At 37.8% G+C, this 20,562-nt stretch overlaps 1 protein-coding gene across 1 annotated transcript; it reads left to right on the forward strand.

Annotated features, from left to right (window-relative positions):
• Positions 1-296: 296 nt before the first annotated feature.
• Positions 297-3,433, forward strand: LOC104240520 (probable aquaporin PIP-type pTOM75). Its single transcript, XM_009795380.2, has 4 exons — positions 297-763; positions 1,555-1,850; positions 2,933-3,073; positions 3,177-3,433. Exons 1-4 carry the CDS (start codon positions 433-435, stop codon positions 3,270-3,272), a joined length of 864 nt encoding a protein of 287 aa, XP_009793682.1. The 5' UTR covers positions 297-432; the 3' UTR covers positions 3,273-3,433.
• Positions 3,434-20,562: the final 17,129 nt, after the last annotated feature.

Consider the following 20,562-nt stretch of genomic DNA (forward strand, 5'->3'; position numbering starts at 1 on the left):
ACACTTTTCTTTTTAGTTTGTTCCAAAATAAATAACATATTTTTAAATTTGGCCCCATTTACCCATTTAACCTTAATGATATGCCACACAAATATCATGATCCCATAAACCTTTTACCCTTTAAGTTTTTAAGATCATAAGTTTTAATTTTTTTTTTCTTTTTTCTTAAACTACGTATCGGACTAAACTATCTCATCTAATATGAAATGGTGGTTGGAGTAATTTGTTTTAGAAAGATTAGACCATCCCAATAATTTATACAATTAGTGAAAGAAAAAGAAAAGTCTGGCCACACTTATTTTATTAGGAGTAAATGATGACTTCTCCACTATAAAACAAGACAAACCCTATCCTATCTCAGTACCTAACTTCCTTTTTTGGATTCCATTTACAGAGAGAGAAAACTCAGTTGAGTGACTGAAGAAAAAAAAAATGGCAGAGAACAAGGAAGAAGATGTTAAACTAGGAGCAAACAAGTACAGAGAAACACAGCCTCTAGGCACAGCAGCTCAAACAGACAAGGATTATAAGGAGCCACCACCAGCTCCTTTGTTTGAACCAGGGGAGTTGTCGTCATGGTCTTTTTACAGAGCTGGAATTGCAGAATTCATGGCCACTTTCTTGTTCTTGTACATCACTATCTTGACTGTTATGGGTCTCAAAAGGTCAGATAGTCTGTGTTCTTCTGTTGGTATTCAAGGAGTTGCTTGGGCTTTTGGTGGCATGATCTTTGCCCTTGTCTACTGCACTGCTGGTATCTCAGGTTAGTTATTCAACCCCCCCCCTCCCCACCCCACCAAAAAAAAAAAAAAAAAAATTCTTGTTACATCTTGGAGTAGTAGTTTTTTCTAAAGTCTTGTTCTTTTACCTGTAGTACTTAATAATGTAAACTTTTTGCTTGATCATGGTATTTTGGCCATAATCTTGTGACTTATTTTCATTGTTATCCCTTCTTTGGCAACTATTTTTATGGATCTTGTAAAATACCCATAAAAGATATCCTTTTTTGTTCTTTGCTTTGGATTTTTTAGCACTTGCCATAGATGGAGCTCAAAACATGTTCCAGCACTTGTTTTTTAGTTTACCTTACTTGGTTTTTAACATGTGAACTTGGTTTTCCTTTACAATTCCCAAATATAAGCTGAAAGCATATATTACCAGTTTCAATTTTTATGCATAGTTTGATTGGGCAGGACTTTAATAAAGAAATTAAGATTTTTCTTTTGTGAATTATGTGACTATAAGATTTTGATGCATATGGTATTAAACATGTCATAACATTTCTGTGCGGCTAAGAAGCTTGTTAGTAAGAGTAAAAAGGAAAATTTAAGTTAAATTGTTTTCCAAATTTAGAAAGGTGTCTTTTTCAAAACGAATAAATAAGAAAATAGCACTCTTGTTTTGTCTATTGGAAACCGAGACCCTACTACGTGAGATTATATTAGGTAATGTTATTGTTAGTACTCTTGTTTTATGAAATTTGGTTTGTCCAAGCTTTGGTTTGATTATACGTTTCTATAAAACTGACTCTATATTTTATACTGAAATTAACAGGAGGACACATTAACCCAGCAGTGACATTTGGTCTGTTTTTGGCAAGAAAGTTGTCCTTAACAAGGGCTCTGTTCTACATGGTGATGCAGTGCCTTGGTGCAATCTGTGGTGCTGGTGTGGTTAAAGGTTTCATGGTGGGTCCATACCAGAGACTTGGTGGTGGGGCCAACATGGTTCAACCTGGCTACACTAAAGGTGATGGACTTGGTGCTGAGATTATTGGGACCTTTGTCCTAGTTTACACTGTTTTCTCTGCCACTGATGCCAAGAGAAATGCTAGAGATTCTCATGTCCCTGTAAGTCCCTAATAACTTTAGCTTAAAGGTTACCTTTTTGGCTCAAAATTTTGATTTTTACTGATGGTATATTGCTTATTTGGATTTAAATTTTGAAAGAATCTCTTATTTCTTGATTTAATTTTTTGGTCTAGAAAAAGTAAAGCTGATCCTGCTAGTTGTGGTGTTTTGTTTTGTTTGGTTTGTCAGATCAAGTGCTTTAATTTGGTGTAGCTTTATTATATGGACCATGCCATTGAGAATATGTTATGGATTTAGCTAAAATAGTGATATTCACTTGGATGAGTTACTGTAGACCTGGGCACAGGGCACTCATTTGTCATTGTTAGAGTTAAATTTTAGGTGCTCCTGAATCCCTGATGCTTTCACTATGTTGGGATTAGTCATTTTCTAGTAGATCTCATATATATTTAGAAAGGTTCAAAATTTGCTTTGTTCTCCTATTTGAAAAATCAAGTTCTCTGGACCACTGCATTTTTTGAGTTCTTCTCAGTGAATAATCCTTAACACTAATGTAACCAAATTGGTCTAATAGTTGTAGGCTGAATAAGTAGAGTAAAATGGTGTGATACATGGCAGTGACGAAGCTAGAAATTTTCCTAAGGGTATTCAAATTTGAAAGAATATGTGTTATATACCTCTAAAATGTAATATTTTACCTATATACACCGTGCAATCCTTCGACAAAGGATGGTCAACTGACCACCCTTGTGACCATGTGGCTTTGCCAACTGATACATGCACAGTGCAATTACTGTTATCTTAAGAACATTGGTATTTTTCTGTATATATACAATTTTGGTTTTATCAAAGAAATTGGCCAGCCATGGCTCGTGGGCTCTGCCTTTTTGTGTCCTGGATTCAAGATTAACACAGTGTACATCTGTACGTAGTATGCGGTTTATGGCCTTGAGTTTTTCTTAGGTGAATATGGTATATAAGTTGTTGTAAGTTTCAAGTTAATGTATGCTTAATCATATACAAGCGAAGTTTTAAATTATGTGGTGTCTGTCCTCTTTGTGTTGAGATGTTATGTTAACTTTGAGTTCTAATCACAGTATTCTTAACTTTTATTATGACAGATTTTGGCACCTCTTCCTATTGGATTCGCGGTGTTCTTGGTTCATTTGGCCACCATCCCAATCACCGGAACCGGTATCAACCCCGCCAGGAGCCTTGGAGCTGCTATCATCTTCAACCAAGACCAGGCATGGGATGATCACGTAAGTCTTTCAATAAAATCCTTTCAATAGAAATGACTTCGGCCACCAAACATCCTTTTAATACCTTAGATACTAAACTGTTCTCTTTTCCTGTTATTTTCAGTGGATCTTCTGGGTTGGACCATTCATTGGAGCTGCACTTGCTGCAGTTTACCACCAGATAATCATCAGGGCCATTCCATTCAAGAGCAAATCTTAATTGTCTTTGTCTTATGTCTCTTCCCCTGTTATATTTCAAGACTCCTCCACCCTTTTCCCCCTTTTCTGATGCTGTTGTCTCATGTAATTTTCTTCTCTTTTGATGTCAATTATTTGTGTAAATTATCAGGTTAATGTTCTATCTAAAGCTTTCTTGCTCCATATCAAGTGAAAGATTTCTCTTAATCATTTATGCTTTTAATCTGAAGAGTACTTACTTTTTCCCATTTTCATGGGCATGGGAACCGTGCAAAAGATTTCGAACAATTATTATACCGAGCCTCGAAATGTTATAGTTGTGAGTAATCTGTATTTGCAAAGTAATTCTGGACGGTAGAAGAAATAGAATTTAATCTAAGTTCGCTAAATTTATAGTGTTTATTTAAGGAACTTAATCCCTTTCTATTATTTGAGGTTGTGGATTATTTACTTTCAGTGGATAAAGCGAATGACACACTGGAGTAGTAAACCTCAGTGTTTCAGCGAACACAATGATTGGTAGCAAATCACATTTACTGTTGCCTAAAAACGGCCATTACGTAATTTTCGCAAAGTAAAATGGGAAAAATCCGAAAATCAATTTACCGCTACAAAACGACTAATATGAATTAAAATAATGTTACGTTAATCTTACTATTAACAAATAAATTTGGTTCAAAAACTTAATCAATCAATCATTTGACCGAAGTCGAAGCAAAGCGAGCGACGATAACTACGGCGCGAGGCTTGCCTTCTTCTTAACTCTTTTCCTCCTCCAATATGGGACAATGTCCATTTGTCAAAGAGGAAAATTTAAATATTTCATCTTTCCTTCCATTTTCCATTCACTCTTATTTTAAGCTTTTAACAAGCCAAAACCCAACAATTCCCCACATGAACGGGGAATAGCTATATCACAAAAATATGCATGAAAAACTGTGTGATTCGCAAGCAAGGATTAATCGCATTTGGATAAGTAGGTTTCCCTTTGAACTTTCCGTAGTGAACTTATGTCGAATATATTAGGTCAATCGTTAGATTTGATATCTTTAAACCGTCGAACTTTGGTATATACATAGATAATCATAAGTCACACAATCAACCCTTAACCGTCTTTGATTCTCATTGTTGTATTCATTTCAGCCATGAACATCGCCTGTTATAAGTGCATAGAGAACTGGCCTTGCAAAATTCTCCTTGATTGAAGCCGAAGCCGAGCGAGCGCCGACGCCTACGTCGCGAGGCTTGCCTTCTTCTTTAACTCTTTAAGAGTTAGAAGAAGAACAATTGAATATACACCGATCAAAACTCTTTTCCTCCTCCAATATGGGACATGTCTTTTTGTCAAAGAGGGAAATTCAAATATTTTATTTTCCCTCCATTTCTCATTCACTCTTTATTTTAAGCTTTTGACAAGCTTAAACCGAACAATCCCCCACATGAATGGAGAATGGACATATCACGAAAATATACATGAAAAACTGTGTGATTCGCAAGCAAGAATTAATCGCATTTGGATAAGTAGGTTTCCCTTTGAACTTTCCTAATGAACTTATGTCGGATGTACTCGGTCAATCGATAGATTTGATATTTTTGAACCGTCAAACATTGGTGTATACCTAGACAACCATAAGTCACACAATCAACCCTTAACCGTCTTAGATTCTCATTATTGTGTTCGTTTCAGCCATGAACACCGCCTGGTTTCATAAGTGTGTAGAGAACTGGCCATGCAAAATTCTCCTTGAAGCGGCTAACACTTCACACGTATATAGCTAATTCCTAAACGTGTCATTTTGTAGATACACTATTTAATGCACCCCGTACCAAATTTAGAAATCATTAAAAAGCCTTAATGCTTTATCCTTGGTACTGAACATTGTCTCATCATGAGAATTGACCAAAATTTTAGTTGACAATGTTGAACTGTCATTAGTGACTTTGTTTGATCTCCTTGAACCTAGATCTTGGGATCTTCAGTCTTCTAGGTAGAGTTACCGTCATTATGACTTGTCCCCGACCCTAGTTCCATTCCCCTCGATGATTTCTCAACTACCTCTCTAGTTAGGTCTTTCGTAAGTGGATCCGGCACATTATCGCTTGACTTTACGTAGTCAATCGTGATAATTCCTCTAGAGAGTAATTACCTAATAGTTTTATGTCTTCGTCGTATATGACGAGATTTTTCCGTTATACATAACACTCCCAGCCCTTCTAATTGCCACTTGACTATCGCAATGTATACATATTGGGGCCAACAGGTTTGGGCCAAAATGGAATATCTTCCTAGAAATTTCGGAGTCATTCAACTTCTTCACCGGCTTTATCTAAGGCTATGAACTCAGCCTCCATTGTAGAGCGGGCAATACAAGTTTGTTTGGATGACTTCCAAGATACTGCTCCTCCACCAATAGTGAATACATATCCACTTGTGGACTTAGAATCATTTGAACCGGTAATCCAATTTGCAATCACAGTATCCCTCAATCACCGCAGGATATTTACTGTAGTGCAAAACAAAGTCCTGAAAATATCCCAAAATTTGTTTTATTGCCATCCAATGAGATTGACATGGATTACTCGTGTATCGACTCAATTTACTTATAGCACAAGATATATCTGATCGTGTACAAGTCATGGTATATATTGAACATCCCAACACATTAGCACAATCCAATTGTGATATGCTTTGGCCTTTGTTCTCTGCTAGAGCAAGATTCACGTCAATTGGAGTCTTTGCAATTTTAAAATCTAAGTGCTTGAATTTTTCAAGTACTATTTTAATGTAATGAGATTGTGACAATGCCAGACCTTGAGGGGTCTTATGGATCTTAATACCCAAAATTAAATCGACAACTCTCAAGTCTTTCATATCAAACTTGCTAGTTAGAATACACTTAATCTCATTTATGTTGGCAATGTCATTACTCATTATCAACATATCATCCACATATAAGCAAACAATGACTATGTGATTTGGAATATTTTTAATGTACACACATTTATCACATTCATTTATCTTAAAACCATTTGACTATATTGTTTGGTCAAATTTTATATGTCATTGTTTGGGTGCTTATTTTAGTTAGTAGAGGGACTTAACAAGTCTACATACCTTCTTTTCTTTATCTGGAACCACAAACCCTTCGGGGTGTTCCATGTAGATTTCTTCCTCTAAATCTCCATTTAAGAAGGTCGTCTTAACATCCATTTGATGAATTTCAAGACCATATACCGCAACTAATACTACTAACGTTCGTATGGACGTAAATTCTTGTAACTGGAGAGTATGTATCAAAATAGTCAATACCTTATCGTTGTCTATACCTTTTGACCACAAGTCTTGCCTTATTATCAATAGTGGCATTATCTTTCATTTTCCTTTTAAAAATCAATTTAGAACCCAATAGTTTATTTCTGGTAGGAAGATCAACCAATTCCTGTGTATAGTTGTTCAATATGGATTCTATTTCACTATTGACTGGCTCTTTCTAAAATAATGATTTCGAAGAAGACGTAGCTTCTTTAAATGTTCGAGGCTCATTTTCGAATAAGAAAGTCACAAAATCTGGTCCAAATGAAGTAGATGTTCTTTGACGTTTACTATGTCCTGGATCCTCCTAATTAGACGTACTTTCTTTTTTATCTTCTCGAGGTCATTTAGATCCTTCAATCGACTCACATTCCTCTTTATATAGATATACATTTTTGAAGAATTTAACATTATCTGATTCTATAACCGTATTATTATTATTGTCGGGATTTTCTAATTTATGAACCAAAAATCGATATGCTTTATTATTGGTCGCATATCCTATGAAAACACAATCAACGGTTTTTGGTCCTATCTTTACCCTTTTGGGTTTAAGAACTTGCACTTTTGCCAAACACCCCATACTTTAAAAATAATTCAAGTTGGGCTTCCTTCCTTTATATTTTTCATATGAAATGGATTGCGTTTTGCTATGCGGTACTCGATTTAGTATCCGGTTAGCCGTAAGAATGACTTCCCCCATGTTCTGTAGCAAACCAGAACTTATCAACAAAGCATTCATCATCTCCTTTAATGAACGATTCTTTCTTTCCACAATCCCATTGGATTGGCGTGTGTAAGGGGACGTTGTTTGATAAATAATTCCATATTCTACACATATTTCTTCAAAAGGAGATTTGTATTCACCACCCCTATCACTTCTTTATCATTTTGATTTTCTTGTTAAGTTAAGTTTCAACTTCATTTTTGTATTGCTTGAATGCATCTATTGCTTCATTTTACTATCAAGTAAGTAAACATAGCAATATCGAGTACTATCGTCAATAAAAGTTATGAAATATTTCTTTCCACCGCGAGATGGTATTGACTTCACTCGCAAATATCTGTGTGAATTAAGTTTAAATGATTTGAATTCCTTTCAACTAACTTATAAAGATGTTTAATATACTTAGATTCCACACATATTTGACATTTTGATTTGTTGCATTCAAATTTAGGCAATACTTCCAAACTAATCATTTTTCGCAAGGTTTTATAATTGACATATCCCAAACCTATATGCCATAAATCATTTGACTCAAGTAAGTAAGAAGAAGATGGAATTTTATTATTCTTAACGACCATTACATTCATTTTGAAAAGTCCCTTTGCGAGGTAACCTTTTTATACAAAAATTTTGTTCTTACTTCTTGCAAACTTATCAGATACAAAAATGCATTAAAACCCATTCTTAACGAGAAATGCAGTAGAGACTAAGTTCATCCTAATTTCAGGAACATGAAGGACGTTGTTCAGAGTCACCACCTTGCCAGAAGTCATTTTCAGAAATATCTTGCCACATCCTTCAATCTTTGCCATTGCAGAATTTCCCATAGAAAGCCTCTCTTTAGGTCCAACGGGAGCATATGCAGCAAACACTTACAAACATGACGAGTGGCTCCAGAATCAATCCACCATTCCTTAGGATTTCTCACAAGGTTGCATTTAGAAAGCATAGCACACAAGTCATCAATATCATCGTGCTTTTCAACCATATTTTCTTGACCCTTCTTTGGAGCACGACAATCTGTAGATTTGTGTCCAGCTTTACCGCAATTGTAGCAATTTCCTTTGAACCACTTCTTGCTTGGGTTGATTTTTGGTCCAGAAGGCTTCTTCTTCTTTTTATTATTTTGTGGAGAATCCTCAATAATATTTGCTTCCATTATTGTTGAGTTCCCACGACCATTCTTTTCAGCAACTTTGTTGTCCTCTTCGATCCTCAACCGAACAATGAGATCTTCGAGCGACATCTTCTTGCGTTTGTGTTTCAAGTAATTTTTGAAATCCTTCCGTAAAGGAGACAACTTCTCAATCTGTGACGACCCGACCCGTCGTCTCATGAGTTACCACCCCATTTTCCCTATTTCCTATTTCTTTATGCTCCATTATCAGTGTTGGGTGTGAACGAGTTGATTTGGATTGGTTTTAGTAGGAAATGAGACACTTAGTCTCTTTAAGGAAGGTTTATTTTGGAAAAGTCAACCGGACGTTGACTTATATGTTAGAGGGCTCAAATTTGAATCTCGATGATTCGGTTAGCTTTGGAGGATGATTTGTGACTTAGGAGTGTGATAAGAAGTAATTTTGGAGGTCCGATGTAGAATTAGGCTTGAATTGGCGAAGTTAGTATTTTGGCGAATTCCGGTTGATAGGTGAGATTTTGATCCGAGAGTCGGAATGGAATTCTGAGAGTTGTTGTAGCTTCGTTAGGTGATTTGGGATCTTTGTGCAAAATTCAGGTCATTCGGACGTGGTTTGGTCGGGTTTTTGATCGAAAGTGTATTTCGGAAGTTTTTAGAAAAATAGGCTTGAATTCGATGAGTTTTGGGTAATTTGATGTTGTTTGAGGTGTTTTGATGATTGGAAGAGGTTTGAATAATGTTATGAATTATGTTGGCATGTTTGGTCGGGGTCCCGTGAGGCTCGGATAAGTTTTGGAAGATTTTTGCCGTTTGAGCATAAACATGTAATGATCCAAAGGTCCATTTTTAGTTCTAGAGATCGAATTTTATTTTGAGATTTTCAGAATTTAAATAATGAATTATAGGAGTGATCTGGAAAGTTTGGTCTAATTTTATCAAGTCGCGATTGGGTTTTTGACACGAAACATGAGTTAATTTTTTAACGAGCGAAATGGATATCGTACTGAGCAAACGAGCTCCGAATTGAGTTTCGATTGAAGGACTATTTTTGTATCATTATTTGTAACTCATAGTAACAAGAATCATCGAATTCCGAGTTTGTATGATGGAGTTAGAGCCATTTTAATAAAAAGAAAAGTGCTGCAATTTCTTTGGCTGCTGCTGTATTTTTTTTAGCAGCGTGAACAGTAACCGCGCGTGGGAACAATGACCACGCGCGTGAATAGTAACAGCACGGATGAACAATACTTCCGAAAAATTTGAGTTTACAAAACAAATCATCCGCGATTTTGGGTCATTTTTCCTCCATGGTTGATCATTTTGAGAGCTTATTGGTGGAGATTAAAGAGGGATTCAAGGGGGAACGACTTGAGGTAGGTTTCTTGGACTTAGAACTCGTTTTTATTGTGAATTCCACCTAGAAATTCATGAAATATAAGACTACAAATCAAGAACTAGGGCTTGAATTTTGAAACCAAACAATTAGGATTTGATGGGTCATTTGAACTCGGATTTGGGAGTTCTTGGTATGTATAGACTCGTGGCGAGACAAGGAATCCGGTGATGTTAAGTTTTTGATTTTTCGAGACGTGGGCCCGGGGCTCGGATTTTGTCAAATTCGTGAATTTTGATATTTTTCGATTGCTTTCGATTGGGTATTGTCTCTTTAGCATAATGCGACATATTCGTTGTGATTTTGGGCAGATTCGTCGCACGAGGAGGATAATTTGAGAGGCAAGGGCATAGCGAGCTAGACTTTGACCGTCTTGAGGTGAGTAATTGATGTAAATGATGTCTTGAATGTTTGAAACCCCGGAATTTCACATCGTAACGCTATATTAAGGTGACTTGCACGCCAGATAACGAGCATGGGGTAGAGCACCGTTGAGGATTGTGACTTGGTTTGTCCCGAGAGATGTTTTTACAGTGTTTTCTACTTGAACTAAATTGAGAATCATCCTTACTTGGATTCAATTGTTACATTTGGACTTCTTGCCAATTATTTGAATCCTTCAGGGATTGATATCACTGCTTTCGCATATTTTGAATATCATTTGACCTCAGTCCAAGGTTTTAAATACTGTTTTGCAAACTCAGCCATCTTTCTAAGATTTAAAAACTTAAATGATATTTCTAAATGATATTTCGGGCTGAGAACTACTGTTTTACAAATGCCCAAGGGGCTTATGATGATTTCTGGACTGAGCATGGATCGGGCTGCGTGCCGCAACAGTGTTATATTGATATTGAGGCCGAGAGCCTGGTTGATTACATTGATATTGAGGCCGAGAGCATGGTTGATTACATTGATATTGAGGCCGAGAGCCTGGGTGATTATACTGAGATTGATATGAGGCTGAGGGCCTAGATTTGATGCCACGAGATGGCTTGATATTGCGCTTGGGCTGTAGGAGCCCCTCCGGAGTCCGCACACACCCCCTAGTGAGCGCCGTCGACGATAAATAAATAGATGGCTCGGGCTTCACGCCGTAGTGGGTACTAGAGTGTACCATCATATGCATTGCATTGCACTCATGCATTTGTTTTTATCTGTTATACCTGTCTCAGTATTTGGTACTCTGACTTAATTGACTTGTTGCTTCACTATTTGTTGTTCTAAACTGCCAGTTATAGTTTACTTTGTATTTTTCCATGATTTCTTATTCTCAGCCTTTATTTATGTTTATTACTCACTGGGTCGGAGTACTCACATTACTCCCTGCACCTTGCGTGCAGATCCAGGTACACCACAGGCTAAGTGAGAAATTGTTTAGCTGAGCAGGCAGTATCCGGGAGTATTGAGGTAGCTGCATGGCGTTCGCAGCCTTGATCTCTCCCCTCTATCTCTATCTTTTATTCCGTATTTTTCCTAGACAGACTTGTAATAGGTGGATATTCTATATTAGAGGCTCATATTCATGACACCGAATTCTGTTGGGCTATGGTGTTGTATTTTAATTGAACTTCCGTATATTTTATTATTAATTATACACTTGAATGAAATGACTTAGTAAATTATCTGTGATATTTATCTATAATCTGAATAAGAATTTGGGATAATGTTGTTGAATGGTCGGGCTTGCCTAGCAGTGTGTTGGGCGCCATCATGACCGGGGTTGGGGTCGTGACAAGTTGGTATCAGAGCCTAGGTTAATTGGTCTCGTAAGTCATGAGCCGGTTTAGTAGAGTCTCGCGGATCGGTACAGAGACGTCTGTATTTATCCTCAAGAGGCTGCAGAACCTTTAGGAAAACTTCACATTCTTGAATTCTTATCGTGCGTCCTTGATTCATCTTGAAAAGAAACTTTTGAAATTCCTTCCATGCGTTCGTATGCGCGCATGGCGCTCAGTATCAGATGTGCCTCGATGGCTTGTGATTCCCCGATCGAGGGGCGATGTGTTATCTCTGTGAGTTTATGGTGGGCCAGTTTGGAGGACTTGAGGTTGGATCTTTTCCTATGGCGGGAATGCCGAGGTGCTGATTGTGTGAACAAGTGTTTTTGAACTTATATGTTCGGTAGTGTCCCTATTAGTGGAAATGATGGTTGTGGCTATGTGATGAGTATGTTAGTACTGCAAGGCGTATCTATATGATTTGGAAGCGATGAGAAGGGTCTGCTGAATGATGGAAGAACTAATAGATGCTTGAAGTCCATCGTGATTCAAGTTATAGCCCGAGTTATGGGCGTGTGAAGAATCTTTTCATGTCTCCTAGTTGGGAGTGAAGTAAATTTCATGTTGCGGTATGAGTACAGACTCAGGAAGATCAAGTGACTACGTAATGCTTATGGCGGTGGAAGGTATGCAGAAATGTTAGTTGGGGGCAAACAGGTGGGTCATCTCCTGCGGGGTGTTCTAAAGTTGTGTTATCCTTATGTTATCTATTAGAAGACCTCAATTGCAAGTGAATAAAATGTGTTGAAATCTAAATTGGATCGCCGAGAGAGTGGGCTTAACTGTTGTGTTAGTGAATGCGAGATTTGCAGAAGAGTTAAAAATTCTAAATGATTTGTGTTTCCACAAGCTTATGAAGGATCGAGTTTAATCTCACTATGGTATTAAGGCAACAATGGAGTATATGCGTTATAAGTATAGTATGTTGTGATCTATGGCTTCGAGCCAAGTTGGGGAGCTTGCTATTGGTTAGCGGATTGTGCGGTTATGTACTATGTTAGTTCCGATTTGATGCATGCTAGTGAATCAGTTCTGGTTGTGGAAATTGGGCCCAGAATGGCACAAGTGAAGAAATTTTTTGACAAGATGTCATGAGCTCGGATGAGCAGGAGATAAGTTTCGATGTTTACGGTAAGTTGGTATTGTCTTCAGCGTCACCTAAGATCGGCGTTTTGTAAAAAGGGTTTTACGTCCTGGTTAATAATTCTTGATCGCTCTTTAGCGTTAGTGCGACTGGTGGTTTGGATGTACGCTCCAGATATTGTTGTGGTTGGTTGTGGGAGTGTGTTCCACGGGAAGATTATATAAGTGTGGCATGTGATCACTTGATTGATTAAAGATGTAAACCAAGTATGAAGTTTGCAACAGTGTGATGTTGAGTATAGTTTTCTATATGCTATTTTGTATGCCTTGCTTCCTATTTTCTAAGGAAAGTCCGTATTAGTGCGTGGGATTGGTAATTCCTTCTAGAGTTCGTTTTCTTTTTTTGTATCACGTTCGAATTGGTAGCATGTTGGCATATTGGGGCATCATATGTGGCTTTTGATTATGTCTGGGGTGGCTTATTGCCTGAGCAATTCGTAATGGGTGAGATGAGATCATTGAATTCGAGATTAGTGCAATCTAAGTATATGAAGTAAATTAAGGGGTTAAGACGATTGTTTGGTTCAGAATGAGGTGATAGTTCTTGCCAGAAGTATAGACCCAATGAATTGTTGATTCAGCGATGTTATGAATTTATACAGATCTCATTCGATGTATCGGTATTGTAAGAATTTGAACAAGACCTATGTATGTCATGCAGAGCATGGGATGTGTAATGATTTTTCTTTTAGATAGGATCAATGAAAGTTCTTGACTAGTTGAGTACGTAAACGTTCATGGTTCGGAAAGGAGGTGAAGTTCTCATGTTACCTTAGGGTGGTATGGTATATGCGATATGTTGTGAATGGTTGAGATTTGCGTGTGTAAGGTTACAGTTCAGTTCTGAATGGAAATTCATAACATAATTAGGCGGTACAGGCAGCTTTAGGTGATTAGAGAAATGAGCTTCAGATGATTAGGGTGAATGATCTTTAGATGATTAAGAAAATGGTATTGCTAATTGGAAGTGATTTGATGAGAGTATATGTCTCAGAAAAAGGTAATGTAATTAAACTGATGATATTTCGGTAGTATTGCGGCATGTTCTTGGTGGGTCCACTGGTGGTATTCGGGTTTGCTTGGTAGCACAGGGAAATTTTGAGTATCTGTTGTGGAATGATTGGGTATCAAAGGTGTGCATGTATTCGCACGGTGGAAACTGGAATCAGGTATGATGATTTGTGTGCCATATGGAGTTGGAGACTGGGAGTTCTCATGTACAGGGTAGGTTGTGGTGGTGGATCGTGTGTATTCGGCACCGTTTAGAGGCAATCGGGATTTGGGGGATCGAGTGGATCTTTGTTTGCCGGTACGTTAGATTTTGGATATGATGTCGGAATTCAGACTGGTTGTCTTAGTGTTGAGTGATTCTGAACTATTGCGCTATGGGCAATACCGAAAATGCCACGGGTTGAGTGATGAAGTGCATTGGATTATGTTCTAGCAGAGTGGTTTATATTTCAAAGTACCAGCGGACGGTTGGGAATGATTGCTTTCTTAATTGGGCATTCGTGATGGATGTCAGAGCAAAGGTTGCTATCATTAATTCAGTTTCGGTGTTGGGGGACTTTTCAGATGAGTTTCATATGGGCTAGGCATGTCGCCGGGCGAGGTTGTTGATTTTGGTATTAATTTGGTGCCGGGCACCGGATCGTCTGGCTCCGATAGGAGTTGTAGTAGTGGAAGTCGACCGGGATGAGTAATTGGGTGTTACTCGGTGAATAACGTACCGGTTATGTTCTATCAGGTTTGCGTGGTGTGTGTTATTTTTTTCACCATGGGTGTAATGATTTGCTTTGGCTCCAGACATCAATTGAGCATGGTTGTCGATTTCAAGCATAGTGACTTGAGGTGTTTCCTGTGGAGTAGTATTTGGATAGGAACGCGCGTTGCAGCAAAGCTGTGTGGAAACATGACATTGCGGGTCAAATTTGTGTGTCCTGTTTCTATGATGTGAGACAGGGTCTCAGCCTTGTGTTGTGGCAGTACTAGTGAGTTTGAGGTACAACTCTCTCAATTGAGTCATTTTCATGAATTGCGTATGTTCGGACCGTTTCTTATTGGTGCATGCATTATGCAAGTTGTGGCTTAGGTATGTATTGATGTGTCATGTCACCTGAGTAGTGTGTTTAGTCAGAAGAGATCGTTGAAATCATTAATGAATGCGAACGGATTCGATTTCAGTATGTGTGATGGGTAAATATTGAGGTTCGGTTCAAAATTTGCTATGGTAATTACCAGGAGAGAAATGACTTCATGAATGGTTGACATAGGAAATGGTTATGATTTATTGCGTGTTTCCTTTATCATTGGCAGTATGTGAAAGTGTTGGAATAAGGCTTTAGTTGTTAAGAGGTTTCCTATCGATATTCGATTATTATGTGCAACTACTGTGAATAGAAATTATCGTTCCGAGTGTTTGAGTTATGTGGTATATCAGATAATTGCACATGATGATGCAGGTATGGGTTATTACAGCTGGTTCGGGCTTATTCTGAGTATGGATGTTAAGTTATAATCTTGTGTATGATTTCGGAAGGTGCAGTGTGGTTCTATGGTTTATGGACTAGATGGATTGTGAAATTTTAGCTATGTTGTGTTATCGGACCTATGCGAGATAGGGTAGTGTGGGATCACCCACGAGTATATTCTTGGTAAAGTCGTTCAGCTATTGGTTGGCTTCTTGGACAACTCTGGGTACGTTCGAGGACGAGCGTTTGTTTAAGTTGGGAGGATATGACGACCCGACCCGTCGTCTCGTAAGTTACCGCCCCGTTTTCCCCATTTCCTATTTCTTTATTCTTTATTATCAGTGTTGGGTGTGAACGAGTTGATTTGGATTGGTTTTAGTAGGAAATGAGACACTTAGTCTCTTTAAGGAAGGTTTGTTTTGGAAAAGTCAACCGGATGTTGACTTATGTGTTAGAGGGCTCGGATTTAAATCTCGATGATTCGGTTAGCTTCGGGGGATGATTTGTGACTTAGGAGTATGATCGGAAGTAATTTTGGAGGTCTGGTGTAGAATTAGGCTTGAATTGGCGAAGTTAGTATTTTGGTGAATTCCGATTGATAGGTGAGATTTTGATCCGAAAGTCGGAATGGAATTCTGAGAGTTGCTGTAGCTTCGTTAGGTGATTTGGGATATGTGTGCAAAATTTCAGGTCATTCGGACGTGGTTTGGTTGGGTTTTTGATCGAAAGTGTATTTCGGAAGTTTTTAGAAAATTAGGCTTGAATTCGATGAGTTTTGGGTAATTTGATGTTGTTTGAGGTGTTTTGATGATTGGAAGAGGTTTGAATAATGTTATGAATTATGTTGGCATGTTTGGTCGGGGTCCCATGAGGCTCGGATAAGTTTTGGAAGAGTTTTTGGAAGATTTTTGCCGTTTGAGCATAAGCATGTAATGATCCAAAGGTCCATTTTTAGTTCTAGAGATCGAAATTTTATTTTGAGATTTCCAAAATTTAAATAATGAATTATAGGAGTGTTCTGGAAAGTTTGGTCTAATTTCATCAAGTCGCCATTGGGTTTTTGACACGAAACATGAGTTAATTGTTTAACAAGCGAAATGGATATCGCACTGAGCAAACGAGCTCCGAATTGAGTTTTGATTGAAGGACTATGTTTGTATCATTATTTGTGACTCATAGGAACAAGAATCATCGAATTCCGAGTTCATATGATGGAGTTAGAGCCATTTTAGTAAAAAGAAAAGTGCTGCAATTTCTTTGGCTGCTGCTGTATTTTTTTAGCAGCGTGAACAGTAACAGCACGGATGAACAGTACTTCCGAAAAATTTGAGTTTACAAAACAAATCATTCGCGATTTTGGGTCATTTTTCCTCCATGGTTGATCATTTTGAGAGCTTCTTGGTGGAGATTAAAGAGGGATTCAAGGGGGAACGACTTGAGGTAAGTTTCTTGAACTTAGAACTCGTTTTTATTGTGAATTCCACCTAGAGATTCATGAAATATAAGCCTACAAATCAAGAACTAGGGCTTGAATTTTGAAACCAAACAATTAGGATTTGATGGGTCATTTGAACTCGGATTTGGGAGTTCTTGGTATGTATAGACTCGTGGCGAGACAAGGAATCCGGTTATGTTAATTTTCTGATTTTTTGAGACGTGGGCCCGGGGCTTGGGTTTTGTCAAATTCGTGAATTTTGTTATTTTTCGATTGCTTTCGATTGGGTATTGTCTCTTCAGCATAATGCAACATATTCGTTGTGATTTTGGGCAGATTCGTCGCACGAGGAGGGTAATTTGAGAGGCAAGGGCATAGCGAGCTAGACTTTGACCATCTTGAGGTGAGTAATTGATGTAAATGATGTCCTGAGGGTTTGAAACCCCGAAATTTCACATCGTAATGCTATATTGAGGTGACTTGCACGCCAGATAACGGGCGTGGGGTAGAGCACCATTGGGATTGTGACTTGGTCCGTCCCGAGAGATGTTTTTACCGTATTTTCTACTTGAACTAAATTGAGAATCATCCTTACTTGGATTTAATTGTTACATTTGGGCTTCTTGCCATTGCCAATTATTTGAATCCTTCAGGGATTGATATCACTGCTTTCGCATATTTTGCATATCATTTGACCTCAGTCCAAGGTTTTAAATACTGTTTTGCAAACTCAGCCATATTTCTAAGATTTGAAAACTTAAATGATATTTCTAAATGATATTTCGGGCTGATAACTACTGTTTTACAAATGCCCAAGGGGCTTATGATGATTTCTGGACTGAGTATGGATCGGGCTGCGCACCGCAACAGTGTTATATTGATATTGAGGCCAAGAGCCTGGTTGATTACATTGATATTGAGGCCGAGAGCCTGGTTTATTACATTGATATTGAGGCCGAGAGCCTGGGTGATTATACTGAGATTGATATGAGGCCGAGGGCCTAGATTTGATGCCACGAGATGGCTTGATATTGCGCTTGGGCTGTAGGAGCCCCTCCGGAGTCTGCACACACCCTCAGTGAGCGCAATCGACGATAAATAAATGGATAGCTCGGGCTGCACGCCGCAGTGGGTACTAGAGTTTGCCATCATATGCATTGCATTACACTCATGCATTTATTTTTATATGTTATACCTGTCTCAGTATTTGGTACTCTGACTTAATTGACTTGTTTCTTCACTATTTGTTGTTCTAAACTGCCAATTATAGTTTACTTTGTATTTTCCATGATTTCTTATTCTCAGCCTTTATTTATGTTTATTACTCACTGGGTCGGAGTACTCACATTACTCCCTGCACCTTGCGTGCAGATCCAGGTACACCACATGCTAAGTGAGGAATTGTTTAGCTGAGCAGGCAGTATCGGGGAGTATTGAGGTAGCTGCATGGCATTCGCAGCCTTGATCTCTCCCCTCTATCTCTATCTTTTATTCCGTATTTTTCCTAGACAGACTTGTAATAGGTGGATATTCTGTATTAGAGGCTCATATTCGTGACACCGGATTCTGTTGGGCTATGGTGTGGTATTTTAATTGAACTTCTGCAGATTTTATTATTAATTATACACTTGAATGAAATGACTTAGTAAATTTTCTGTGATATTTATCTATAATCTGAATAAGAATTTGGGATAATGTTGTTGAATGATCGGGCTTGCCTAGCAGTGTGTTGGGCGCCATCATGACCGGGGTTGGGGTCGTGACACAATCATTGCTGCAACTTGAAATTCTTCATTGATGACAAGACCTTCAATGAAAATTATATTAGTAATAATAGTATAACTAATACTTTCAACAAAAGTATTAATTCGACTTCTACCTTCAGCAAAGAGATCATGAATAATCACTAGCAATTCTTAGACTTGGATAATAGTAGAATTGTTATCTACCATTTTGTAGTCCAAAAATTTTGCGGCAACAAATTTCTTCAACCCGACATCCTCAATTATGTATTTCTTTTCAAGTACAATCCACGATTCTTTTGACGTCTCCATATTACTGTAGACATTATACAGATCGTCCTCCAGTCCGCTAAGAATATAATTCTTGCATAAAAAATCAGAATGCTTCATGCTCAGTCACGAGGAAACGTTCGTTTTTTTGGAGTTTCATCAGGCAGAACAAAGACATCTTCCTTAGTGAACTTCCATAGTCTTAATGTCGTCGAGTAGAAGAACATCTTCTACTGCCACCGCTTGAAATCAATCCCGAATTTTTTTGGAGCTTTTCTGCCGGTGCCGGCGCCAATGCTGGTATTGTTCGGCTTGTCGATGCATTGGCAGTCACTACACGAACAACCTGGTTTCCGTTCTCAGTCATCATTTCTGTAAAAGAATGAAACAAACAAATGTTTAATATACGATGAAGCTTTTATATCTTCAAACCGAATAAACTGGAGTAAAAATCATGTAGATTTTAATCTCCAAATAACATAAAAATAAAACAAAACAAAATATACTTTAAGATAAAAATGGAGTAGAAAATTACAAAGACTTTAATCTCCAAACCGGGAGTAGAAAACCACACAAATTTTAGTCTCCAGAACATTATACACAATACAAATACTGAATATTTATTAAGTTCCTTAAGTTTGTTAGTAATATGTATTTGCAAAGTGATTTTGGAAACAAAATAACGTAAAATAGAAATGTAGAAGAAACAGAATTTAATCAGAGCCCACTAAATTCACAGTATTTTGTTAAGGAACTTAATCCCCTCCTAGTACCCGAGGTTGTGGATTATTTTCTCACAAGATAGAATGAATTACACACTGGTATAGCCGTACTTCAAACCCCCAGTGTTTCAGTGAACACAATGATCGAAAGCAACTCACACTTACTATTGCTTTCTTTGTAGTTAAAACAATGCAGAAGAAGAATGAGATTTCAGAATTTTCGTAAGGAAAATCTGAGGGAATTGTCTGCTAGTTATAGCCAACAGGTCGGGTTAAAACAAAGAGGTGCAACTCTTCAGAATGACCTTTATGTCTATTTGCGTAAAAATGGCCATTACGTAAATGGCTATTTACACAAAAAAACATGGGAAAATCGAATGCGGAGAAAAATTAATTTACCGTTACAAAAATAGCTAATTTGGATTAAAATATTATTACATTAATCTAATATTAACAAATAATTTGGTCCAAAAAATAATCAAACAAATCATTTGACCAAAGCCGAAGCCGAAGCCGAGCTGAGCGATGACGACGTCGCGAGGCTTGCCTTCTTCTTAGCTCTTTAGGACCTAGAAGAAGAACAATTATATATATACCCATCAAAACTCTCTTCCTCCTCCAATATGGGACAATGTCTCTTTGCCAAAGAGGGAAATTCAAAAATTTATTTTTCCCTCCACTTCCCATTCATTCTTTATTTTAAGCTGTTAACAAGCTTAAACCCAACAATAGTATGTGATTCAACCACATGTTTTGAATGGACTATGTTTTCACACAATAAGTAGAGTTTAGTAAACTAAGTAGCAAAGAATAAGGGGCCAAAACCAGTGAACCACTTTGCCTTTTTTGACTATGGATGCCATCAAGTAATAATAATTCCCTTTTTGCAAATTATGTACATAATATATTTGTTATCGTTACAGGACTAGGGGTTCACGTGAACCACGATTTACACCACGGATCCGCCCGTGGAGTTTACTACTACAAAAAATCTTACATATCATTATAGGAGGACATCGTCAAACTTTCGTGACACCTTTTCCTATAATCTAAAGTTTGAGACTGACATGTGAAAATTTTGACCAACTATTTTAAAACTTTGATTGGGTTTAGTAGCTAGTTTCAGACCTTGACAAAATTGTCCCACCCTTATAAAATCGATGTGAGAATAGATAAT

Source organism: Nicotiana sylvestris, chromosome 10, assembly GCF_000393655.2.
Source record: "Nicotiana sylvestris chromosome 10, ASM39365v2, whole genome shotgun sequence".
In the NCBI taxonomy this organism is placed as follows: Eukaryota; Viridiplantae; Streptophyta; class Magnoliopsida; order Solanales; family Solanaceae; genus Nicotiana; species Nicotiana sylvestris.